Below are 27936 nucleotides of genomic sequence, written 5' to 3'. Positions count from 1 at the left end.
TACAAATATAAGCAACATTGGTAAGCAATTAATTAGCAAGTTGTAAATAATAAGTATGTTTATCTTTTATTGAAATTGCATAGAATGTATACACACATTCAATGTATGTACACTTACACATACATTTAAAAAAAATTTTTGCATTACTTCCCCTCCCTTTTACTGTTGCTGTTTTTTTCTCTCCTTCTCTTCAGTTTTATAAAATAAACGCAACAAATATCCTTCTTTAATGTAGATCTGAACAGGAAACAGAGACAGCAGTTTTAGTTTTGTACTCGCACAAATACTAACCAAACCCCAGTTCACCAAGGGATTCTGAAGTCTTTGAAATGAGGCAGATATTCTATACATTAGAAAAATGAACTGATATAAGTAACAAAATTCTGACAACTGAAAAGCACCAATACAAATACTTGCCTGCCGATCCCTACATTTTTCAACATTTCATTTCATTTAAATTATGGAGTCCTTATCATCAGAAGACATTTACTTGTTATTATATACAACATTCTACAAAACTAATCAACTTTTATAATATACACATTAAAATGCATTTGCACTGAAAATAACAATTATTAAATTGTTAAAACTTAGGATATTTAACGTACGGATATTATGCAATATTTCATTATCTTAAAACTACAGAAGATACTGTATGTTTGCCAAACATACAAAATGTTTGACTGATTTGAAATACTCATTTCATAAAATAGGGTTTTTAGGCAGCAAAACATCACCCACAAGTGTTATCTATCCCTCTCTAGTGGCTACAGTTAATCATTGCAACTTGCAGAAGATATTTGGAGCATCCAAAATGGCAAAGCTTATGAGAAACAAGCAAGAAAACTAGTGAAAGGTATTGGTGGATAGTAAACAAAATAAAATTGAAGAGAGGCATCACTTGAAAGTAACATAGTCAAGTAATACCTTCCTACTGTTTGTCAGGCCATAACAATTATTCAGCACACCAAAACAAAGAAACAGGAAACAAAATACAAAGTACATCAGTTAGCAGATATACCAGTCAATTGTCTCCTACAACCTAGCTCTAAGAAGGGAAAACAAGATTCTGTTTCTGCTTGTTTTTCATGTAACTATGAAAGAAGTATATGACCTCAAAAGAAAGGGCCTTCTCAGATGTGGCTTTATGAGATGTCTACAATTTATGAGATGGCAACATAAAGGAAGCCTGATGCCCACACTGGCAATTTGTAATGCTGAACTAAGCCATTCTTTTTCTTTAGCTATTTTCTTCAAATAATTTTTATGGGTTTTATTTTAGGTGACCATATTATACTAAGATATATGCTTTTATATAATTGTACTATGTTTTTGGTACTTATTAGCATATTGCATTATTTTTAATATTTTAAGAAACTTACATTTGCCTTTGTCAGCAGGAAAATGAGAAACGAAACACAGTAAACTATTTATAGCATTATACACAGTGATCTGAAAGCTAACTTGGGTGTCTCTAAAAATGAATGGACTTTTGGCTAGCTAATAAAACATAGTGATATATGTTTTATAAAATGTTTTATAAAAACATAATGATATCCTCTTCCAAAGAGGGATAGGAAGTGGGCTTCAAAAGCAGAACAGTTTTTTTTTTTATTCCTGAGCATTACGCCTGGAGGGTTAAAAAAAGACTGAACTATTAAGAAATCGAATTTATTTGACTGAGCTTAGGAATTAATCCTCAGTGCTTCAAAGAGCCAGGGGAGAACTGGAACTGGTGCAGTTGGTAGGGAACATATAGGTAAGCATGAGAGGAACCTTCCCTGTGCGTTTAGTAATACAGACATCATAGTTAATTATTGTTAATTGACAGTGTAAAATAATGGTTTAATGTGGAAAACAGCAAAGCATGGAAGTTTTATTTTGAAACGGCTGGTTATCATCCCCTTTTAAAGTTTGAATTTGCAACCATATTTTAAAAAGTGGATAGCAAAGATTTTAACAGGACATTTGGCCATAAAGAATTTCTTAAGCTCAGAGGCAATAGACTATTAAAGAATCACACTGTTGATCATTTATAGTGAAATAGGAAAAGAAGCTGCTTATCAAAAGTGATTGGAGAATTTAAAAAAAGAATCCCGGTGAATCTAGAAAATTTATCTTGTCAATCTAAGCGCTTGTCCTTTTTAAATAGTTGATCATTTAACAGCACAGCATTTTCAGACTTCAAGAAACAACAGAGCATCTTCAGACTTCCCTATCAACTTATTAAAATTGGATTTTATAATATATTACATTATATACTTAAGTTTTTTGGTCTTTGACAAAAAACTCCTTACCAAAAGCACCTAATCTATTAACATTCATAGGAGAAGATAGGTTTTCATATCAGTTAAAATACAAGAAGCATTGATCCACAATAAACACTCTACTACTACTGGTAATGGTTGAAATATTAAATAATTTAGGTTATTAAAAATCACTAAATTACTATATGGCAAATGAAATATGTTAAGCAGGTTGTGCTTAACTGAGGCAGAAATTCTACCTTCTTAAAATCAACTTGTACTATAGTTGGTACACTATTAACTTCTGGGAGATGGGCTTAAAGAGACCAGATATTACAGTAAATTACACCACAAGAGCCAGTGAGATACCAAAGTTGCTAGAGTGGATACAGTTTATTTTTCAGCAAGTTTGGGCATTTTAATGATAAAATGGAAGGTGAGGGATTTAATGACCAAACCGAATCCAAATTTTCCCCATACTTTGAAGAGAGCCTTCTGTGTTTGACATTAAGAATCTTGTACAACACTGAATCTTGTACAACATTCTTTTGATTTAAAATGTTGTAGAGGCATACAATTCATCAATAGATCAAGTAAGATCACATGAACCTAAACATAAATGATTACAGGCATCATATTTGAAATCAGCCTGGAATTTGTAACTAATTCTTCTGCAAGATAAGTTCAGAGATATAGATTTCCCATAAATAATTAAGAATTTGATTCTATCCAGGTAGACCTCACTTACCAACCACTAAGTCATTGAGTACAATGTTGCCGACTTATGGCATTGGTTCTTACCGTGTTCATGAAGTGAATCACTGTGGGTCATTAAACACAACTTTACACGACCATGACTTGCAACTTCCTGCTGGCTTCCCCATTGACTTTCAGAAGCCAGTTGTGAGGATCACAAATGATGATCACATGACTGCAGAATACCGCAACTGTTCTAAACATGCGTCAGTTGCCAAACCCCTGAATTACAATCATGTGACTGCAGGGAGGCTGCAATGGATGTAATTTTGAAATCAGACATAAATCTCATTTTTCAATGCCATTATAATTTTCAATGGTCACAAGTGACCAGTAAGCAAGTACAAACTGTAAAGACATTTATCTTCCCATTCCTTGTTCATATAAAATCACACATTTAAAACTTGGGTGATCAAGAAATGGGAACCAGAGGGAAAACTCAAAGTTCATAATTATTTTCATTCCTTCCTAAAGTTTTAAATATGAATTTATGATAATAGTTATGAATGTTTTAATATTAGAGAAAAATAGGGATCAAATTTATATCCATTTAAATGTTTTTTTAAAATTTCTTCTTGTAGTAATTGTCCTGAATAAGACCAACTATTATTGTATCAGCCACATACTTCACAATATGGTTGCTGACAAATCTTGCACAACAGACATGGGTCAACAGGGTGAACAACAGCAGACTTAAGACACAGCCTTGAGGAGAACCTATGCTCAGGAAAATGGTGTTAGAAATATTAGTCCCAACTCGCGCATACTGGGACTTATCAATAACAAAATCAAGAATCTAGTTGCGTGTATTAAAGCCTAAAAGGCTCAGTTTGTCTACTAGATCCAAAGGAATGATTGAATTAAATGCCAAACTGAGGTAGAACTGTTATAGGCCTAAAGTAACAGAATTGAAGACCTGGCAGCCGAAAAAAATGAAGACAGAGCTATTTTCTAATATTATTTTGTTTTTCCAGCTTTAAATCATATTTTGCTAAGTGTCTTATTTTTTCTCCAAGATAACCTCTGTAGGTGAGCTTCTGGAAAATCAGTGAGGTCCCAGAAGAACAGCTACCATAAGTCTGTGACAAATATGTCAAGTCACATAAACTTTACCTTCTTCTTTGAGAGAGAATTGCAACTTTAATAGATTCGAGAATGCCATTGACATAGTATATCTTAACCTCAGCAAAACATTCAACAAAATATTTTATAATATCTTAATAATATTAATTAAAAATTAATAAAATGATAAAATATGTTAGGTGATAAATCTTAGATGGCTTCATAACAGACTGAACATTCACATCCAAAAAATATTGACATATGGCTATACAATAGATTACAGAGTAGTACTAAGTGTCCTAGAGCAGGGGTCTTCAACCTTGGCAACTTTAAGACTTGTGGACACTAGTCTTAAAGTAGCCAAGGTTGGAGACCCCTGTCCTAGAGTGTACACTTTTATTAATGACTTGGATTGAGGATATGATTATCAAATATAAAGATGTGACAAAAATTGGAAAAATAGCTCAATAGCTCAAGATATACATAAGTTCATACAGAAACAACTATAATGAATTTAAGGTGAGAAATGTAAAGTTCTGCATCTGGGGAGAAAAACAGAAGTCATAATTAGAGGTAGCCCTTGATTCATGACCAGTTCTTTAACTGAAAAGCACTTCTAGCTGTTGTAAAATCTTGTGATCACATGCCATACTTTGCAATGTTTTTTCCAGTTTCCAGGAAAAAATATCCATTCAGGAGAATAGATGAAGACTTACAACTTACAAGTGTATGATTCACTTAATGACCACTGTAAATATGGTTGTAAAAAGGGGTTGATCATGTGGGTGTCTCAATATACAACTGACACAGCTTACGAACAAACCTCTGGTCCTATTGTGATCATAAATTGAAGGCTACCTTACAGGATAAGAGGAATTTGCCTGGGCTATATTGGTAACAGTCATGAAAAGAATCAGAAATTGGACTTGACCCAAAAGTACGATGCTAAAAAGACAAATTTTGTTTTGAATAATTAATAGGAATTTGAACCAATTTCTACTTCTGTTAGGCCTCATTTGGGATACTGTGTCCAGTTCTCTACAGACCTTCTCACAGTATTGTTACCAGAGAGAACTATTCAACATTAACACCAAAACAATCTATAAATGAAATGTGGCTCCTTTAGAAAAATCTTTCTTTCCAACTCTCATACAGAATAAACTTTTTCTACAGTGTGCATAATACATTCCTACCATTTCAACCTGTAATTGTTTTCAACTAAAAATGCAAACATCGTAATATCTCCTTATACATACAAGTTTATTTTGTATCATATATTTGCTTGAGACTCAGAATAAAAATAGCATAAATCAGGCTTATATCAGTATTATAATACTGATATTAATATCTTCACTCACTCTATTCCTAATATAGACTTTGCTTTTTTCACAGCAGCCAAACATTGGATAAACATATTCAAGCCATCCTGCAGAAACCCAATATCCTTCCCTTGGACAATCAGTCTTAAATCAAATACCATCAACATCTGTTAAGTTAGGACATTTTGCCTGAATAAATTCATTTAGATAATTTGTAAAACCTAAATCTCTTTATCACTTCTTTCAACAGTACCAACTAAAGATGTGAAGAGTCACAAAAGATTCTGAAAAAAATGAGGAAAATGAAAATAATATACATTCACATACTTCCACTCCCCAAGTCCAGATTTGCTGATTAATTTTCATAACTTTTCATGAATATGTTCCATTAGAAAGTGTTAAAATCAGCATAACTAGATCTTCTGAGCTTACCTAAAAGATTTCATCACTAAATAAAATTCTGGTAAGTAGTTCAATCAAAGTACTTATTTTTTTCTGCCCATTTTTCTATCATGGGTCTTTCATTTGAGCAATTAATATTACTCTGATATCATAAAAGAAATATTTCATGATAATGAGAAATGAATGCAATATAATTTCAAGAATATCAAACATACTTACTATGAGAGAAAATCATGAAGTAAACTTATTTTTACAATACAGAGTTAATATAGAGATTCAACAGTCTTTATAAATTCAATAGTCTTCATTTGATAGATGAATTATTCAGCTGACATAATTACACCTGTGCCAACACAATTATTAGCTCTTTAAATATATAATGTTCTACCTAAATCAATGAAGTCCTGGCAGGTAGTCAATAATTCAAGTTAACATTCTAGAATTAAAAGGTAAAATGCTCTATCAAACCTACATACTTGTAGTTACTCATTGAGTAAATCATAGTCCTAGGGTAAAAATTGTCATTAAGTACTTCAGATATGCACTTGGTTTATTAATAAATGATTTTTTTACACATTTGTGCCAAAGACATGAAATTTTTGATGCCCTAAATCTATCTGAAATCTGAAAATCTCAATTAATAAACGTTTTCCCAGACATTAAGAAATTAAACCAAATTAATGTAGTAATACATAGACTGAATTATAAATGAGTATACAATTTAATTTTTAATCATGAATACAGAATCCTCCATCATATGAAGAATAATATAGAACTACATTATCTCAGCAACTAGTTTGGTAGGTGGTATGTTTTGACACTGAAGAAATGTTCAACAGTATTACTAAATATTTATTTACCCCGTGCAATGTCATGGTGGTATTGAGAAATCAGAAACGTTCTCTTATCCCAATAATTTAATAGATTTGAGAAATCATAAAAAGTATGTAATTCAGAACTTATATTATCTATGTGTGATTTATAATTATATATGAATAATTGCATATTAAATATGTAACTCATAGAATTTCTAAGCAGTATTTCTTAAATAGTTTTACATTTTAACTTTTTAGAAAGGAATCTTGCAGGATTTGAGAGGAAAACAAGCCTTTTTAAATAAATAAATAAATAAATATTCTATGAAGTCAAGAATACCTTTTATGAAAAATGTGAAATGTTTTTCTAACAATTATAAAACAAATCAATGTTCTTTACTACCCAATTGCACAAGGACTGGACACATACAAATATTCTTCTCCGTTTAAATCATGATAAGAATTTTCCTGATCACCACTACTTCCACACTAAAAATTATTCTGTTTATGGGATAATTAGTTTGTTTCAGTGCAAATTTAAATTAATAATTTTATTAATAATTTTAATTAATAAAAATAATCCACTTTCTCAAAAAAAAAAACTTTGGCATTGCAATATTTGGAAAGTGTACTGTTATAAAATAAGCATCTTGTATACAGAAGGTTCCATATTAAATTCCTAGAATCTGTAACAATCCATAAATTATTTATAATAATTAGATCATAGTTTAGAATACTGCTTAGCCATTATAAATCTGTGAAGCAAGACTTTTCTGATTAATACCACCCTCTCTTCTATTATATAATTTCTCCAACCTCAATCATGATTTGATCAGTCAAATTGCATTATTTTTTTTTGACCTAACATAGGGAAAGTCAGCTCCATTACTTTCTAAGCATTTTAGTTTTGGTAGATTTATGTAAAATTCAAGTGTCACATGGAATTTTATGCTGAGACCTTAAACAATAGTTAATATTCAAATACAACATTGTTTCATTTTAAACAAGACATAAAAACCAATCAAAACTGATAGAAATCGGATATTTTAAAGCAAGAATGTTGGCTACAGTATTTTAGTAGAGCAATGCAAAGTGTATCACAAAAAGTACTGTGCAAGCGAAGCACCCTCCTCAAAATATTAAAATAATGAGTTGGTCCTAACAGAAGTGTTTTCTGAACATATGCGTGCACATAGAGAAAACTGAAGAAAGCCTACAAAGCAACTACAATAGGATTTTCAGAGGATCTGACTACTTTGTCTTAGGACATACTATATAGCACTAGGAAAAGACAATATATAGTTTACCCCACTTCTCCAATATCTGAAGTTTTTTTAAAAGTAGACAAGTTGACTGAGCTTGAGTTTGAGTAAAGACCCAATCTCTCTATCAGCAAGGTATGTTCATAAATCCAACAAAAACCAATTCTGCAATACAAAGTCACGATTATCAGGGTACTTTTATTACTGTGAGATACATATTAACTTTTTTTTTCTGTTTGACTCTAGCAAAATGATGATGCATTATCTTTGTTCAATTACAGTCTATACCTTGTTCTTTGTAAATGAACTAAATAACCAGAGGGAAGAAAAAATGTGAGCAGAAACAGAATGTTCTGATACCTATTTGCCATATTTACAAAATATAACATGTAGTGAGAACTATACTTTTCCATAGGCTGAAATGTTTTGACAGTAAAATTATGCCCAGAATAGAAAACATTCCCCATAGTTTTATATTTTTCACACATTTTCCTCTATCAGTAAGCTACAAAATTATTAAAGATTAAATGTTTCAAAAATAGCCAGATGCTATGATAAAGCAGTAATTTACAAATCCTGCACTTCCTGCTAAAATAGCAGCTATTTTACATTCCTGCATCATAGGTATATGCTTAAAGAACAGCACATCTGTATACATACATACAAATATTCAAATGTACTAATACAATAGTAAATATGGCTGCAAATAGATGTTGTATAACCACTGTTTCTCAATATTTAAAAGGGCCACAAAGCCTTACCTTTTAGCAGAGGCAGTGGAGTTAACTCAATAGGCTTGCCCTGAGACCGAAACTGGGAGGAGCTTTGCGACCTCTTCTGCCTAGCTTTTCTGACGGACTTCCGAGAAAATCCGTCTACTTTATCCACTGATGGAGGAGTGGTTGGTGCTGAGGACATATCCCTACTGAAAAGAACAGACATTATTTTCAAGTAAATATGAAGGAAAAAAAGTCCTAATCTGTCCATGTTTTACTCTCATTGATCATAGTACCAAGTAATAGTTAACTACTGTGTATAGTTTAGTTTATCCTTCCTATCTTCCGGTTGTATGGAATTTTATCAAGAATTCTCCAGCCAACTTGACCAATGCTGACAGTTCAAGAAGGTGACCTCAGTATATTTGAGGAAGAATGTCTTTAATACATTGGGCATATGCAGTAACCTTTTTTAAAGCCCCATTATCCTAATCCAGTTCTGATTACCCTATCTTGAAAGCAACTAGTCAGATCTATCAATCTATCAACAGTAGGGACTACTTGAACTTTTCCATGTTGTCTGGCTTTACAAGTATTACAGTTTCCTGTGCCATGAATTTATTTTATTGCCATTGTATTCTCCTTCTTCTGAGATACTCTTCAAAATTTTCCTGCATTACATTCATCTGCCACTAACAGGCAGAAAAAACAAGTCTGTAATATCTTAATAGCAATAGCACTCCAGTAATTAATTAATAAATAAATACATACATACATACACACATACATACATACATACATAAGAATTACATTTTTTCTACAATTATCGTACTTTGGCAAGAGTATAATGTATCTTCCAGTCATCGCTATTGAAAAATTCCACATTCAAGGACACCAATCCAATAACAGTTTATGCAAAAGTTAGACAGTTAATATATCTGCTATTATTTATTTACTTAATTAATTTATATTGCCACCTATTCGCCCATGGCGACTTGAGGCAACTTACACAATGTAAAACCATATTTAAAACAAAAAATAAAAATAAAAAACAATAAAAACTAACAAAAAGAATCAAATAAATTAATAAAGTACAATAGAACAAAATCTGAGGGGGGAAATCACCCCCCAAATCCCACCCTCCACCCCAACGACAGCAGATCACACTAGTCATTTAATGGGCTCCATCCCGCTCTGCGTTCCCCAGGCCCGCTGGCAAAATCAGGTCTTCAGTGCCTTCTGGAAGAGTGCTAGAGTGGGGGCCATTTTAATCTCTGGGGGAATGATATTCCAGAGAGAGGGAGCCACCATGGAGAAGACCCTTCTTCTGGGTCCCACCAGGTGTATCTCCCTCAGGGATGGGACCCACAACATTCCCTGCCTCCCCACTCTCATGGGTCGGGTAGATGTGACGGACAAGAGACGTTCCCTCAGATAACCCGGTCCCAAGCCATGAAGGGCTTTAAACGTGACAACCAGCACCTTGAATTGCACCCGGAAGCAAATCAGCAACCAATGCAGTTCCTGCACGAGAGGTGACACATGTGCATACCGGGGTCTGCACAAAACCATGCGGGCCGCTGCATTTTGCAGCAACTGGAGCTTCCGGATGCTCTTCAAAAGTAGCAATTATGCTACTTTTATCTTTTGCTTCACAGAAAATGGGGGGGGGGGAACAGTAGATGATACATAACTTGTCTATTTAAACTTAAAATTAAAGCTTTTTCATCATTACATAGCCTTCCCATGAGATAGTGATTTTCAATCAGAGGTATGCTGTTGGAACACAGAATCTGTCTAAATTAGCTGTAGATCAAGTCCCTAAACCCACCTCAGCCATTACTTGTGCTCCCTGACCATCACAGACTGTCCCTCTCACAGTAATTCAGATCTAGAAGTTGCTGGTGGACCAGATTTCTACTTTTGCTTTTCACATCTTATCTCTATGAGCATTATCAGTCAAGTAGCTGCTTCCTTCCTAAACCTGGTATGTGGCATCTGGTCACCTTTCTCAGTGAGTCAAAGATACCACTCTGCATTGGTTAAGCAAAATGTAGGGAATAGCCTAGGAAAGAGGAAAATATAAATGCAGCAGTAGCATCCTGATAAGCACAAGATTATTTTTTTTCAAAGTCATAACTTTGAAAAAAAGCTATCATCCTTTTCTCACCTTGCATGTTTTAGGAGCTTTCTCCTCTACTATTTTCAGTCCATTCAAGCCAAAGCATCTATTTATATAGTAAATACATGGAGGCTGAGGAGATTCTTAGAGTATCTTGGCATTCAGACAAGTTTAGCTCAACGTTGCTCATGATATAAGAGAAAGATTTGTGTGCTACCACCTTATAAAGATGACAATAATGCTAAAGATGGGAAAGTTTCTAAATAAAAATAAAAATGTTTTAACATCTTTAAAAAATATATAAATGTCCTCCTAGGGGGAAAAGTGGTTTCTTGTTTTTTTGATGGAGATGTAGGTCTGAAGCAATACATTAAATATATATTAAATAATACAAAGCTTTTAAAGCAAGGCTTATGCCCAAAACAGATTTTCAAGTAATACTAAGCATAATACTGAAATTACATATTATAAAATACTCACTAAAGATCACTACAATATTCATTTATTTCTTTAGTAAATTTAATCAGGTCAATAAGTGCACACAATAAGACATCTACACAATCTTTTTAAGACAGAAGGTATTATTGCCATAATGACATACTTCTGAACACTATCTTATCAAACTGGAAAATTGATATCTGAGTATTATAAACTTTTAGCATGACAACATAGGTACCAAAATTTAAGTGGGACAAACCACAATTGTGTGCATAAGAGCTATTTTTCTACTACAAAAATTACACCGATTGATGCTCAGTGGAAAAAGCAGATTTATCAAAATCAATTGCTACTTTATCAAGTCATTATTCTCATGGACACCATTGCATTGTTACACCAAGTTGCATAGCCTAGTATGAAAGTATAGTAATACTTGATTAGTATAATAGTTATCAATTTTAATATTACATATAAACAATTTATATGTAAGGCTTTCTACAAGAGTAACATTGCTATCAGTATTTTAGTTACATGAAACCAGCACCTTATGCATACTGAGAAATGTTCTTCAAAGAATAACTAAAGTATTACTTTAATTCCACTGGGAATCGGAAATCCCCAGATACTGTAACATGGAAAGCAAAATTCCAGCCACTAAATCCAAAGGTTCTACAAACTTTTGCTCCCCAACTGAGACTAGAATCTTAGGTTCTGAATATATAATGGAAGGTTTATATTTGCACTGCCCATGATTCTTATAATACATTATCTCCATCCCTCCAGAAATATTTCCACAGTCTCTAAACAGAACCACTCATCATATTAACTGACAAGTCCTCAAGCAGATCAGTTCAGCTGCAGGATCATTGTGTCAACAAGAAACAACACATCTCAGCTATAAATTTAGTAACAGTTCTTCTCTCCTTCTTTATAAATGATTAAACCTCATTCAAAATTAGCCATCCTTAGCAATAAGGATAAACAATATCATGGGGGGGGGGTTCCCCCTCATATCGTCTAAAATAGGACTTCATTCTTTAAAAATGGGAATAACAAATTATTCTTGAAATAACTGCCATTTATTAAGGTGAACCGCAGCATTTATCCCCACCACCAGCACAACCGAGACGAGAAAGATTATTTTTAAAGGATGTGATCGAAAGACGATGATTACTATAAAGCAACTGATTTATCACAGACGTCAGAGATTGGGAGAAGGGAAAATTAGGAAACGAGGTTGAAAAAAATAATACCAAGGGAAGGGATCCTTTGATAACAGAGGAGACACCAATCCCGATGTGAGGTCGGCTGGCCGCTATTGCCTATGCTAGATGACCCCTAAGAAGGAAGAGATCAAGTCCTAAAAGATCTCGCGTGCCGGGTTTGTACAGAAAACCCTAAGCCGCTCTCCTTCCACCGGCTCCCTTTTCTCCGCCCCTCTCTAATAATGTTTCCCCCATTTCTCCCCGTCAGCTTCCCAGGCCTGGTAAGCAAGTTACCTTGATCCCTCCTGGTAGAGAATCCGGAGACAAGAAAAGGAGAGAAAAGGATGAGGGCGATCCCTGGTTGAAGCGAAGGCGGCAAGCCTCGTCGGCGCGTGTCTCTCCCTCCCTCTCTCTTTCTGCGGTGCGCTCCCTGCCGCAGAAGCAGAAGCAGCAGCCGCAGCCTGGTAGGCCTCGTCGGCCTCCCCAGCGCAAAACGACGTTAGCGGCGGAGTCAGGATCGGAGGCGGCGGCGACGGCAGCAACAGCAGCTTCCACTCGGTCCCATGCAACGCTCCGGGCCGGGGCCTCTCCTGCCTTTCTCCTCCTCCTCCTGACGAGCCGACCGCCGCTTGCCAGGCCTCCTCCTCCTCCTTCTTCTCCGCGGCTGCTTCTCTCACATTCCCGGCGAGTCGGCCTGGGGAAAGGAGGGGCGCCAAGCGAGCGCGGCCCGAGCTGCCTGCGGGGTGCGAGGAGGAGGAGGAGGAGGAGAGGAAGAAGGAGGCTCGGCGAAATCTAACGAGAGGCGGCGTTCTGTTTTGTGGCTGCGGCCTTCCGCTTCTGTTCCTGGGACTGCGGGCGTTTCTGCAGCTCTCGCTGGTTTCTATTGTCAGTCAGTCAGTCACTGAGCTCCGGCCATGGCCCGCTCACTCGCGCCCTCTCCTGCTCTCGCTCGCTCGCTCGCTCTCTCTCTCTTCAGTGGAGCGCGCTCCTTCGCTCGCTCGCGCTCACGCCGTCACCCAAACCAGCCGTTCATTCACAGCCCAACATGCTACCCTCACCGCTCCGCCTCGCGCACACGCCCACGGGCCAGAGAAGGAGGAGGCGGAGCCGTTAGGCTGCGCGCGACGCGGATGTCAGTGAAGTACGACGCGCGGCTTCATTGGGCAAGAAAATCACTCAAACAGGCCTTCCTCCCGCCGCTCCCGCAGTTGGGTTGGGTAGGCCCGCAGAGATGGTCGTGCTGACGGGGGAGTGGGTGGGGGTGGAGGAGGAATCACGCCGACAAGAGGAAGAGCTGCCTGTGGTAAAGTGTACAAGGCGATTAAAGGGCGCTCGCTTTTCGTCTACAAAATTTGAACGACTCTCCGGCTGACGGACTTGTTGGGAAAGGTCCGGTTTTTCCCTGGAATTGCCGTGGGAATTTCTTTACCCGGATGCGGACAATACCGTGAGGCAAGAGAAGAGCTTCGACAACAAGAGTTCCGCCCGCCGCAGTGAATGGTCAGTTTCCCCCGGTCTTCAAATTAAACGGCTGTCTTGTCATAAAGAAATAATTTTTACAAATGAAATTACTTTTTTTTCTGGGCCTGGGGCAAAAAAGCTGTGCTAAGTTTGGATTCTTTCCCCCAAAAAAAAAATATGATGTCGGGAAATTGACTGAAGCGTACTGGACACTTCTTGCGGGTTGCGCGTTTCCTGAAAGAAAAGGTTTGTTTTGTAGGGTACCACAATCACTTCTCTCTGGGCTAAGGACCGGCTTCATTTCTGTATGGTTCTTTTCAAACAGGAAATGTGTTGCTGCCTGTCGTCTATTATCTTTTGAAAGTGAAAGATTTAATGCAGGTAATGTTGCCTTGAAATTCAGAGACCCTGAATTTAGCATGGAGTTGATAAAAACTTGATACCTGAATTTGAGAGAGACTTTTCACTTTGCAAAGGGGCTTCTTCACCCAACCAAGAATTCGAATTGCCAAGTAATCCAGGCAAAGCAAAAAGCACTTATTAAAGGGGATTAACCGTTTTTTTTTACTAGAAACAAATGGTGCCCATATTCACTGTATGTGATACCTCAGAAAGCAAGTGATCAAACTAAAACTGATTATTATTTTGTGAAAATTGAACAGTAAAAAACACTGATTCTAGGTAACATTCCACTAGTGGTAAATTGGTGAGTTACACTAAGAGTTCTTAGTGTATCTTGTTTAAAACCTGCAAGTGTATTCAAGAACTTTAACAATATGCTGTCTATAAATAGTTCTCGATTTAGGAATGTTTTCTTAATGATGGTTCGAATTAACAATGGCTTCAGAAAGGGTGCTTTAGGGTCTGTAAAGCATTTCAGATTGTGGCAAAACAGTGCACCATCCTCTTTAGTCACATGATCTCGGTACTTGGCAATCTGTTCTACTTATGAAATCAAAGTAAGGACAGAACTGAAATCCTTTGGCAGGGAGCTTTTTCAGCCAACTCCAGAGGGAAATGAGACCAGAAATCCAAGCATTTTTTTAAAATTCCTGAGCAGACAGATAGTGCAATAAAATAAGAAGTTTGGGGTGCATGGATGGGGGTAGAGTTGTGCATGGCCTGTGCCAGGTCTCCCAAGGTCTTCTCCACCTCCCTTAAGCATTCAATATGCCTTACTGGTATTCCATATGCTTAATAACGTGCAAGAACACTTAAAGACCACAACCAGGAGCACCTGGATTGCAGTCATAGAAACAAAGCAGTCATGTGACATCTTGTTTAATGACCACTTTGCTCAATGACCAAAATTTCAATCCCAATTGTGGTCATAAGTTGATGGTTATCTATATTGTTTAGTTGCTGAAATCTCACATACCAAAAAATGGCCTTGGCAAAAAAGAGAAAAATTAGAAAAGGGGCCTAGACTGCAAGGCTAATGTAACCCTGCTAATGTAACCCTTATTAAAAAGCTAATAATGAAGCCTAAAATTCCGCGTAATGGTAGTATATTTCATTTATTCCCCCGGCTAGCAATTTTTAATTGATGGAACATTTTCAGATTGAAGGTTTGAAGTATATGAAGCAGCATTGGATTTTGACCGGTACCTAGCTATTGTGTGTATTAACAAAATAAATGTATGTTAACCTTAATAATACAAAGGACGATGAAACCAATTGAAAAGGTGTCTGAAGTAATTTTTGTGAGACCAACTTTTCCATTTGAGAAAATTAAGAATCAGTTGTAATCAGGCTGGTTCAATACAGTACTTGTTATGGTACCCAGTAAAATTGAATTCACTGAGTAAAGATATAAAGCCTTACTTTCCTTCAACACATTCTAGCATTAATCATTACAATGCATCATTTTGGCCTCTCATTAACATAGATTTCCCCTCTTGTTCTTTTTTTGCCAGCTACATTTTTCTCTACCAATGCATTTCACTCACCAATCAGGCTCTGACCTTACTGGTCTTTCAGAAGGGGTCTGGAGGCATACTTTTGCCATCAGGCCTATAGTTCTTGTAGTGGTAGTATGGAAGCCACAAAACAGCTGGACTATTAGTGAGATTGATTGCATTATCCTACAGGTTATGTTTTCTTGGGATTGTAATATTTTTGATTGTTTTAATGGATTTTTGTTGTTATGGTTTCGGTTATATTTTTCTCTGTAAGCCAAGTAAAGTCACATAGAAGGTGGACTACTATATAAATCAAATAAATAAATTATATTTGCTTATTTGAACTGTTTTGTGCTTTTTTTCTTTCCAACTATCAATAAGTGATTGATAGTTACCTCTGCAAATTTATGTTCACTGTCATAGTATATTACATCAATTACTCATCACTATAGCGGACAAAATCCTTTGGACATATGAATTTATTAATCAAAAAAAGGAACAAGAACTCAGATGTTTCATAAGACAAATTGTTTGGTAATTTATGTTTCAATTAATATTAGAACAGGGTTGGAAAAAGGAAAAAAAATGTTTTTTAGCACTATATTTCGCGGTAACTTATTTTTTTAAAAAATATTTAACATAAAATGTTAATAATATATAAAAAGTTTAGGGCTATCATTTGGTACTATTAAAGCTGTACCTTATTGAAAGTGGCAAAGAAAATGAAAAACAGACTTCAATCTCTGTTTGGATAGAGGGGAAAGACAGTGACTATGCCTACAGTATGTTGTTCAAACAATTATTGCAGTGGCAATATTGAAGTTGATTTCAAGTCTAATGTAGTTACCTTGTTGATTTCAACATTGTCAATGACAAAGCCAAAGATGAAAGAGTACAATAACTGAGACTGCTGTGCATTAATTTTTTCTATTATCTTTCTATATTTTGTATCCACTCACTAAAAATTAAGTTCTGAAGTCTGAGATGTATTAAAACTTTTCTTGGAGACCATATTTATAAATAAATATCTATCAAAAAAAGAAAGCTTTGCTATATATACAATCTTTGTTAAGTCAACTTTAGTATGTATGTGTGGTCTGGCAGTAAACCCTCTGACTTTGGATCATAGAATATTCAATTTGAAAATGGCCAGTCTATACACGTAAGCAAACCTTATTCATACTGAGATAGTAATCCTGTATTTGTGTTCAGTTCTGATTACGTGTACTGTTTATGTGATGTAAATTAGTTATATTAGCAGAAGTGTTTTACATAAATGATTTTGTTCTTGTTTTTATTAACCAGGGGTAAATGAAATTGCTATTTATATACAGGTAGCTCTCAATTTAATGACCACAATTGAGCCCAAAATGTCTGTTGGTAAGGAAGATAATTAAGTGAGTTTGCCCCCATTTTATGACCTTTCTTGTCACAGTTAAGTGAATCCCTGCAGTTTTTAAGTTGGTAACATGGTTTTTAAGTGGTTCTGGCTACCCCATTGACTTTGCTTGTCAAAAGGTTGCAAAAAGTTACCACATACCTCCAGGATACTGCAACCATCATAAATACTTGCCAGTTGCCAAGTGTCCAAAATTTGATAACATGACAGTGGCGTGCTGCAACAGTCATAAATGTGAAAAACAGCTGTAAGCCACTTTTTTTCAGGGCCATTCAATTGGTTGCTAAATTAATAGTTGCAAGTCAAGGACTACATTACAGTATAGCAATTTTATCTAGTATGGTACAGAACTGTTCTTCCATTTGAAAGAATTGGGTCCAAAATTGGGAATCAGTTAAATCATTTGGGAGAAGCAATCATGCTTCTTTGTTCACATAGTTATCTTGTATAAAAAATGGAGTAAGCAGTCCAATATTACCAGACTTCATATACAAAAAATAACTTTACTCTGTTTCTTTATTATCATTATTGTTTTATGCAGTTTTCTCACCTGCCTTGATCATCTGCAGTACTGAAATTAAATTGGTTTGTGAAGAGATAGTACAATGGAACATGAGTGGCAGTGAACTTTTCTTTGTCATTCATAAAAACTAATCACAAATTTTTTACACATGAGGAACACCAAATATAATAATTATCTGCTTATGCATTATATCTTGCTCTGATTTATATAATTCTGAGGTTATCTCAGAATTATCTCTGAAAGCAACTGATATACTCTGAAATAGAAAGTCTGGCAAGGTAGTATAATCCATCATATAGCATGTAGACATCTGCCTTTGATTTAAATGACAAGTGCCTGGTAAATAAAAATTATTTGTGTGGTTAGGCCATTATATTTATAAGGCTTTTTAAGTGTTGTGAGATCAGATGTTTCAGATCACCTTTAATTATAGTCATGTTCAAAACAAATTGAGGGGAAAAAAGTCTTAGAAATATTTCCATAAATTAATAGTGTACCTCAATTTTTTTCTCCAAAGAATCCAAAGATGCTCATGTTTTCTCATTAATTTTAAATCATGTAAATCAGGGATCCCCAACCTTTCGATGCCGCGGCCCGGTTCCGGCATCAGCTGGGCGCCGCGTCCGGTTCCGGCGCCAGCTGGGCGCCGCGGCCCGGTTCCGGCGTCAGCTGGGCGCCGCCATCTTTTTTGACGAAAAATCACTTCCGGTGATGTCACGAGAGTGATTTTTCGTCAAAAATGGCGGCGCTAGTGCTGGTGAGCTTTTTCGGGTAGAAATGGCTTTCTACCCGAAAAGCTCACTGAGCGCTGGCGCCGCCATCTTTTTGACGAAAAATTGCTTTTTTACCAAAAAGATGGCGGCGCCCAGCAACCAGCGGCCCGGTAAGGCTTGTTCATGTTCGGTACCGGTCCGCGGACCGGCGGTTGGGGACCCCTGATGTAAATAATCCCTAAATAAAATGATTCTCAAATTTGGAATGTTAGAGCATTGTACAATATTCAAAGTAGAAGTACAACTGCAAGAAGTTAAGCTATCTGAAATGTGACTTGATAATTTTAAATTGTTAAATATCTAGGACTTGCAAATAAAAACCCCAGGAATGTGTGATTTCATTTCATAGTGTTCATTCATACTTTGATACATCAATTTTTTTTCCAAAATAGAAATTAACATTTAAGTTATTACCCAGCAGATGAGACATGCACCTTTTGGTAGGAAACTGATTAGCTATACTGTATTTCAGTTGACTGTATGCTGAATAAAATTGCAAATGAAATTTGCTGAAAATCAGATAGATTCTAGAAAACCAGAAATAGCAGTTATTTCTCAACTGTCATAGCCAAAGATTCTGAGATAATTTGCATAAATCCTGCCTGTTGGCATCTTTGGAATGAGTAACTCTCACTTTTAAAAACATTTACCTATTCTTGATTTGAGAACAGCTCTTAAATCAACTTGCAAGGATCAGAAAACATTGCCCCAATTCTTATTCTTGTACCCCAATTCAAATTTTCTAAGGGTACCATTCTTGGCTGATGGAAAAATTAATATTTATTAATGATTTTATAGAAGTACCTTCATACATATATACATTCATTTTCCAAAGTAGTAATTTTAAAAAACTGTTGGTTCAGTCATTTTTTCTGGATTGAGAAAACTTCAAGGATTCATCTATATTGACAAAATCTGAACAAAGTAACTAAATGTTTTGGAGCTTGGGAATTCAGTTAAAATATTAACTGTGTACTGTGCAGAAAGTTACATTTAATGTCTTACAATATACAAAGCATAGTTTTAAGGAATACGAAGTAGTTTCCTGCTCTATATGATTACACTTGCTCTGAATGAAAAAGGAATCCTATAACTGCAGTTTTGATTTCTTTGATGAAATATAAAATATAAATCAATGACTTAAACAATAAAAAATAGAATTTGAAAAATTTGAAATTCCTTCCTAAATAATCACTGCTGCAAAGTTTCAGATCTTGAGTCTGATTTTGAATGCTATTCTTAAGAAATCATTTTTATGAACTTAATTTCCAGATGCATTTCAGCATGAAATGTCTGTTGTATTTTTAGCTGCTATTCTGAAACAGTCTTTGTTAAGAACAGTTTTGAGGAATAAGCCAAAGCTCATTTATTTTCACCATTTTGTTTCACCCACTGGTTAACTGGATTCTATGCCAATGTCAAACCAGGAGGAGAAGATATACTTTTCACCCAATGTTATTCCCTTGAGCCAGTGGTGGGATTCAAAAAATTTTATTACTGGTTCTGTGGACGTGGCTTGGTGGGTGTGGCAGGGGAAGGATACTGTAAAATCTCCATTCAGAGGTGATATTTGCCAGTTCTCTGAACGACTTAAAATTTCCGCTACTGGTTCTCCAGAACTGGTCAGAACCTGCTGAATACCAGCTCTGCCTTGTGCCTAATATTTGGAATCATGCTGCTCCAGCAGGTATGTAATAGAGTAGCAAGATTGATAACCCATGATGAAACATACAACCACTTTTAAAGCCATACCAATTTGAAACTATTACCACATCATCTTTTAAATGCCACAAGACAATTATGTTTTGTGTGGAAGTATTTTCTTTTGCCTATTCTAAAACTCTTAAAATTTTGCTTTATTGGATGACATCTGGTGAGAAACAAACTATGGCTGTTTTCTACATGCCAAGTATGATTTTATGCATGTCTATCATGTCCTGCCTCAGCTCACATTTTGCATATTTTCCAGCTCTATTATGTCCTTTCCCAAAGGAGTATTTTAACATGTTTATACCAAAATTTTGTATAAAAGCATTGGGTATTTTATTTTAAGTCCTTTTCTTAATGATCCCTAATCAGGAATTTGCCTTTTTTTTCATTGCCCCTGCACACCAAGTCAATGTCATTATCTACTAAAACTCCAAGATCCAGCTTGGATAACATCAGCACACATGTGAAATTAGGGGTTTTGCCTCGGCATGCATCGCTTCATTGTTACTTAAAATAAATCTACTTTTGCCATTTGATTGACCATCCATTTTTAAAAAATGCTCCTGACTTTTTTCTCATTGATTTTGGTATTTACCACTTGTAATAAATCAGCACTATCTGCAATGTTCTGCTCATTACTTACTCAAGTCAAAATTCTTTGTGGATAAGTCTAAAAAGTAGAATTCCTAACAGAAGGGTTTTTTAATTACCATTCATTACCATTTCAACCATTTTTTCTTTATTTTCTACATCTGTTTTTAAAAAAATTGTGTCACACTGGCACTGAGTAAGATATGAGGAACAAATTGCACATATCCACTAATAAGGTACTTATTGCTAGAAAATCCCTCAATATTTATTGAGATCATTGTTAAAATTGGTCGTGACAAAGACCTTTTGGTGAATTTATTCCTTAGTTTTCCTAGGTTTGATCTAGTGTGAGAAGGATTAGCTGGCAAACGGTACAAACAGGCCCAATTGTGGTTTGAAGTATTGATCCACAATCTTTGAGAAGGCCCTTTCTGTGTACTCTTCCTTATACTACTTGGCGGACCCTGAATAGGTTGAGAGTTGGAGTGCCTAAGTGAAAAACCAATGTGCTGTAAAGTGGAAGTTCTTGTTATCTGCTAAGAGCCTCCACTTCAGCATATTGGTTTTACAATTAGGCACTCCAACTCTTAACCTATTCAGGGTCCTCATGCTATGTGAATGTGAAGAAATGTAGAGCCCAACCCTTCTCCTGGTATGTCGGCTACTACCAGAAATACGTACTGATAATGACTTATTTTGGCCAGCAACAAAGCCAAGAAGGTGGCTTCATTCTGTCAGTTTAAAGTTTGATCTTGACACAGAAGAAAAGAAGAATGAGAAACAAATCAATTACTTTTAATAGAAGGTCAGCAATTATATATCTGAATGTTATAGTAACATTCAAATGGATGTCATCAGATCTGATTCTACAATATAGGTTTAAGTACACTGCACTGAACACAATAACAGTATTTCAGGTAAGTTGCTTGTGATATGAAGAAAGTAATGTTATGCTGAATATAGAGAGAGTATGCAATATTAAACCAGGTGCTTTCCTGTAATATTTCCACAGGGGGAAACTGTTTTGCACAACAGTGTTGACAAGTATAGTGTGAGCAACTGAGAAGTGTTATCAGACATGATATTCTTCCGATTAAAATCGGAATTCCGATTTTTTTGGGAATCGCCCCCCCTTCCCCCCCTTCTTCTCCTCCTTCCCCTCCCCTTGGAGGCCCCGAGTCAGGAGTTACTACCGCTGGCGCGGCTCTGCGTGGCTCCAGTCCCGCGTTGCCTCAGGAAGGGAAAGGCAAAAAGAGCCGTGGCAGCGCTTTGCAACGGCAGCAGCGGCTCCTGGTTTTGCCTTTCCCTTCCCGAGGCAACGCGGGACTGGAGCTGCGCCGGCGGTAGCAACTCCTGATAGCCCCAGCCGGATACCTGAGCGGAGCCTGGGCGGGCGGGCGGTGAGAGCGGAGCCCGGGCGGGCGGGCGGTGCGAGCGGAGCCTGCTGAGCGGCAGGAAAAGGGAGCTGGGCAGCGATTTCTTGGCGCGCGGTGTGGGGGGGTCTCTTGGCTGGCCCCGATTTTTTTTTCAGAGGGGAATATCATGCCTGTGTTATACTGTGACTACTCTCACCAGCTTTTCCCAAATGGTAGGTATAGGAGATGCTGAAGCATAAGGTAGCAAAAAACATTGAATAGGTTTGCTTAGAAGAGGATTAGCTGCCACCCTCTGGATAAAAGCAGGCTACAAATTGGTGAGAATAACCAAAATAAATTGCAATTAGAATTCTTTCATATCAGAAACAAAAATACTGAAATCCAATTTAAATTGCATTTCATTTCGAATTGTATGTAACTCTAATAAGCAACATATGAAAAGTATTACAGTTCATATAAACATCAACTAAATTGCAGTTGAAAGTACATATTATTTATATTCTCGGGTCCTAAGAAACAATGTGTAACCTACTTGCACATATTATGCAGCAGCATATTATGTTTATATTATATCTTATAATGTAACCATTCTCCTGGTTTCTTTTTTCTTGCTGTTTTGTTTCTTTGTAAAATATTTTTCCATAATTCTTACTTCCATGTTTAAAAAGTGAAGCTATGTATTCAGCTATGTTATGTCATTAACATGAAGTATCCATTTCTTAAGGAGAAAAATGTAACTATAGAAAAAAATTGGAATAGAAAATATATATTTATCATGAAAAAAAGTGAGCAACCTAAAAAACCCAGAATTTTAAATCCCATAAAAACAGAATTTTAAATCCTATGGCTGTCCTATACCTTTCAAGGTCTTTTAAAACCTGAAGTGTAGGCTTTCCATTAGTCTATTGAACAGGGATAATCCCACTGAAACTAATTTAAGAAAATTCTGTTTGGAATATTCTGGGTGAAAAGTCCTGTGAAGTTATTCAGAATTTTAAAATGGAGATGCACAAAAATACCATATTTTAGTTAGCAAGAAACATTTCTGAAGATACTAAACGCAGATAAATCCCTCTAAATTCTTTTTTTAAAACATTATTGTGCTTATTACTATTCTCAAATTTATACTGGAATACACATTTGTTTTCTTGTGACCTTTCTGACAGTTTCTTATATAAGAACCTAGGCACAGTACACTGCAACCGTGTATTTGTGTTAGAAAATAGGAGGAGGAAGGAATGTTGTGTGTTTTTATTACCTTGAGCTGCTTACGAAGTAATGTAGGTGGGATAAACATCCAATAAATAAATAATAAATACATGAAAATAATATGTTTGTCTGAAAACTGTTGTAGCATTTATTCAATAAATAAATAATAGATACATGAAAATATTATGTTCATCTGAAAACTGTTGTAGCGCCTTTAAAAAGTGGCACCTTTACTGTGGGGGGAAAACTTGTGAAGTTTTTGTGAATTTTGGATTCATGAAATATTGACATACAGATAATTAATATCAAGATTGTAAATAGAACAGTGACCTAAATAGAACTATCATAGACCATAGCAGGAGAAGACGAGCACAAAACCAACTAAAATCATACAACAGGGCAACCCTCAAAAACAGGACCAAACTAACATCATCCTACTAGCTGAGAAATGGCAAATCATGATTATGTACAGATCACAATATATACAAAAAGTCAAAGAAGTACTCAAAGACAAACTTACATCCTAGCAAATACCAATTCAATATAGAAACTAGACAACCAGATCAAGAGAATTCTCAGTGACCTTACTAAGAAAGGTCAAATCACTAAAGAAAAACAATGACTGATGAAAAGAATGGACCATTCTCCCATGAGCTGTTCAGAGCATCCAGAAGTGGGAGGTGCTTCAGTCTCTTCTGGAAAGGCTGGGCTTAAACCTCCGGGACGCTCCTCCTCCTCCACGGGACACCTCCCCAGCATCCCCCAGTTTTAGCTCAGCTTTCGCGGTAAGGTTGTGCACTCCCTGACTGGAACGGTTTTCTGATTCAGCTAGTCAAAATTCAGGTTTGCTCTTGGGTTAATTCGGCTTGTAAATTTTTCCCCAATTAATTTGGCGATTTCAAGGCTTGTGGCTCTACTAGGTTATTCCCCCGATCAGTTTGAGAGCAATTCTTTGTGGCTGGCAGAGCCTACCACTCCGCAGGCAGCCTGAGACGGCCGTTTCAGGCAATTAGATTATCTAATCCCCCGATCATCTTATCTCTGCGATCTTGGTGGCGCGCTTGCAGCCATGGCTCACTTAAGGCAGGGGCCTTAAACACACAAGCAGACTGGTTCAGCAGGGCCATGATAGATCAGACAGAGTGGCGCCTACACCCGTCTGTCTTCCAGGAAGCAGTGCGGAGGTTTGGGCAACCGGTGATCGGTCTATTTGCCTCTCCCCTCAACGCCCAATTGCCCCGGTATATTTCAAGGTACCCAACTCAGGGGGCAGAGGCCGTCAACACCCTGCAATATCAGTGGCCTCCCGGACTTCTATATGCGTTTCTTCCACTCCCTGTAATACCCAGGTTGATCCAGAAGTTATTGGAGGAACGAGCAGAATTGATATTGGTACTGGCCCAGGCGAACGTGGTTCACGGATTTACAGGACCTGTCGAGAGAACAACCTTGGAAAATTCCACCGTCAAGGGTTTCCCTCTCGCAAGGGCCGGTGCTTCACCCGGACCCACAATGGCTCAGCCTAGCCATATGGAGGTCGAGCGAAGCCGTTTAAGGACCCAACAGATTTCAGAGGATGCCATTGCCACCATACAAGCATCCAGACGGTCCTCAACAAATCGTATATACGAGGTCCGCTTTCTGTTGCTGGTGCCAGGGGTCTAAGATCGACCCAACCGCCCCATCAATAGGACAATTATTGGACTTTTTACAGGAGGGGTTGACCAAGGGTCTATCTCCAAATACTTTACACAGACAGGTGGCGGCCTTAGCCTTGGTGATAGCCTGGGGTGACCTCCGTTCTATAGCACACCATCCACATGTCCGCAGCTTTCTTAAGGGTGCTTCAAACTTATGACCTCCTGTAATTCACTGCTATCCCACTTGGGAGCTCAACAAGGTGTTAACCGCACTTACAACTGGCCCGTTCGAGCCTTTAAGAACTGCTAGTCTCAAATTCCTGACATATAAGTTGGTCTTCTTAATTGCAATCACATCAGCAAGGAGGATTTCTGAATCGGCAGCATTGTCGATGAGAAAGGACCTGTGCGTGTTTCATGTGGACAGAGTGGTTCTCAGATTGGATCCATCGTTCACCCCTAAAGTAAATTCAGTCTTCCACAGAGCGTAGGAGTTGGTGCTTCCAAATTTTTGTCCTAAACCATCTCATAGACTGGAGCATCAATGGCATCGACTTGATGTTCGAAGGGCGTTAAGCATCTATCTAGACTGCACAGCGGCATTTCGAAAATCTGAGGCTCTATTCCTATCCTTCAACCCATCCACTTTAGACACAAGGTGTCGTCGACGACCATTGGTAGATGGTTGAGAACCACCATAGCTAAAAGTTACGAATGCCAGTCCATCTCAGTTCCTAAGGGCATTACAGCCCACTCAACAAGGAGTGCGGCAACATCAGCAGCATGGGCCACAAGGGCTTCCATAGACGAAATTTGCAGAGCAGCAACTTGGGCTTCACCATCGCCCTTTGTCAGAAATTATAAAATTGATGTCTATGCCTCAGCAGACGCTTCATTTGGCAGAAGAGTCCTGCAGAGGGTCCACAGAGTTTAGGAGTGGATTTCAATCCAGATGGATTCCCTCCCTAAGGACAGGCCAAGCTTTGGTATGTCCCACTTCTGGATGCTCTGAACAGCACATGGGAGAAAGGGCGTTGGTACTTACCTGATACGCCCATTCTCTGTGAGCTGTGAAGAGCATCCAGCCCCACCCATTTCTTTCCCTCTGGTGGGGTTCCGTTCCAGTCAGGGATCTAGATTACGTGATGAGTTCCGGACTTTGGCACTCAGTCTTCGCAAAACTGGGGGACGCTGGGGAGGTGTCCCTTGGAGGAGGAGGAGCGTCCCGGAGTTTTAAGCCCAGCCTTTCCAGAAGAGACTGAAGCACCTCCCACTTCTGGATGCTCTTCACAGCTCACAGAGAACGGGCATATCAGGTAAGTACCAACGCCCTTTCTCCCATGCTTTTATGGATGTCTCAAAACACACAACCCAGATATACTTCTCTGTCTAATTGTATCACTACCAGGGACCCCAACCTACAACATTGTACTAAATAATTGTTAAAGAAGCTTGAATACTTCACAAAGGGAAGCAAATACTCCATCAACTCCCTACTAGGATGCCTACAAAGAATGAAAGATCTGACAAATGAAATCATGCTCTCATTTGATATCACAGCACTCTTTATATCCATAAACCCAGAATGAGCAAAAGAATCCATGACACCATGACTGTACGGCACACCTAAGCAAATACACCAAGGTTAAAATAACCAGAATCATAGACGACCTCAACCTTTGACCACATACTTTAGTTTGATGGACAAATATATCAACAAATCGAAGAAACATCTATGGGATCACCACTTTCTGGACTCATAGCAGAGATCGTAAGGTAACACCTAGAATCTACAGCACTTTCACACATACAACCCAAGTTATAACACTTTTGTCATAATAGAAAAGGAACAGCTGGAACTATTAACTATTAATCTCTTTTCGCTTTGTTGAATTTGCTGTTTATTACATTATTTTAGTTTGAACTGATTTAATACTTTTCGCTGCTCTTTATGCTTTTTTTCTAGTCCACTGGAGTTGGGCAATCAATAAATTTAAATAAATAAATAAATAATAATGTTGCAGTATTAAAGCAATGTCAAAAATTAATGGTTTGAAGGGCTCAACTTTTCCCCTGCTGCTCGCTTTTATGACCAGCTCTCCATTTCCTAATTATATTTTTCCTCAAAACGATTTGAAAATCCATGGATCAGTTCTAAAGCTCTTTGTTCTTAGGCAAAACATTGTTTTTTAATAAACATCAACTGCAAGCTCAGACCAAAGTCAAGATTTTCAAAGCTTTTCCGAATTTAGGAATAAACACTTTTAATATTAAGAGGGAATCCCACCTCCCACCCTGCACATCCAGCTCCCTCTTCCCATCTTTTAACTATAATTTTTATCTTTTATTTTTTGACTGTAGGTCCATTTTTATCTTTTTAGAAATAATAGTTTTAAGGCTTTTAATATTGTAAGCTGCTCAGACTAACTTCAAAATGAGATGGGTGGCAAATAAATTGAATGAATAAATTAATAAATAAAATAAAAATAATAAAAAATATTAATCTGGGGAAAATAATTTTGAAGCCAGAAATGTGAATGATTATTGTTTAATTACAAAGTGATTTTTTGTTTGTAAATATAATCTTATAGTATAGGCAGTCCTCCACTTACAATCACAATTGGGAACTGAATTTCCATTATCAAGTAAAGTGGTCATTAAGTGTCTTATGGTTGAATTTTTCATCTTTTTTTTTGCCACAGTCATTAAGCAAATTACATGGTTGTTAAGTAAATTATGCAATTATTAAGAAATCCTGTTTCACCCATTGACTTTGCTTGTCAGAAGCCAGTTGGAAAAGTCACAAATAACAATCACATGACCCCAAGTCATTGCAACCATCAGAAATAAATGCCTGTTGCCAAGCTCCCATGGTGACCTTGCAACATTCATAAATACTGCCCAGTTGCTGGATGGGCGTGGCCTACTGGAACTTCCGGAAGGGCCATTTTTTACCTTCCCAAGGGTCCAGAGGCTTCCTTCGGGACTCTGGGAGGGTGAAAGTGGCCTC

At 37.1% G+C, this 27936-nt stretch overlaps 1 protein-coding gene across 6 annotated transcripts in view; it reads right to left on the bottom strand.

Moving 5' to 3' along the window:
- PPP2R5E (protein phosphatase 2 regulatory subunit B'epsilon) overlaps positions 1-13432 on the bottom strand; it is a 75147-nt gene extending 61715 nt beyond the window's left edge. For 3 of the 6 annotated variants that reach the window (XM_026670154.2, XM_087952307.1, XM_087952309.1), the window contains exons 1-2: positions 12638-13385; positions 8624-8784 (exon numbers count right to left, since the gene is read on the bottom strand). In XM_026670154.2, the coding sequence (XP_026525939.1) occupies positions 8624-8780 (157 nt within the window). In that variant the 5' untranslated portion in view covers positions 8781-8784; positions 12638-13385. Of the gene's footprint in view, positions 1-8623; positions 8788-12637 lie in introns of all 6 variants that reach the window. The other 3 variants (XM_026670155.2, XM_026670153.2, XM_087952308.1) reach the window with 3 other exon arrangements.
- Between the last annotated feature and the right edge of the window lie 14504 nt (positions 13433-27936).

This window comes from Notechis scutatus, chromosome 1 (assembly GCF_049901735.1).
Source record: "Notechis scutatus isolate UNSWTSFEM ecotype Mainland chromosome 1, rNotScu1.2, whole genome shotgun sequence".
NCBI classification, from domain to species: Eukaryota; Metazoa; Chordata; class Lepidosauria; order Squamata; family Elapidae; genus Notechis; species Notechis scutatus.
Note: the sequence above shows the minus strand (reverse complement) of the source record. Positions and strands in the feature narration are given on the sequence as shown.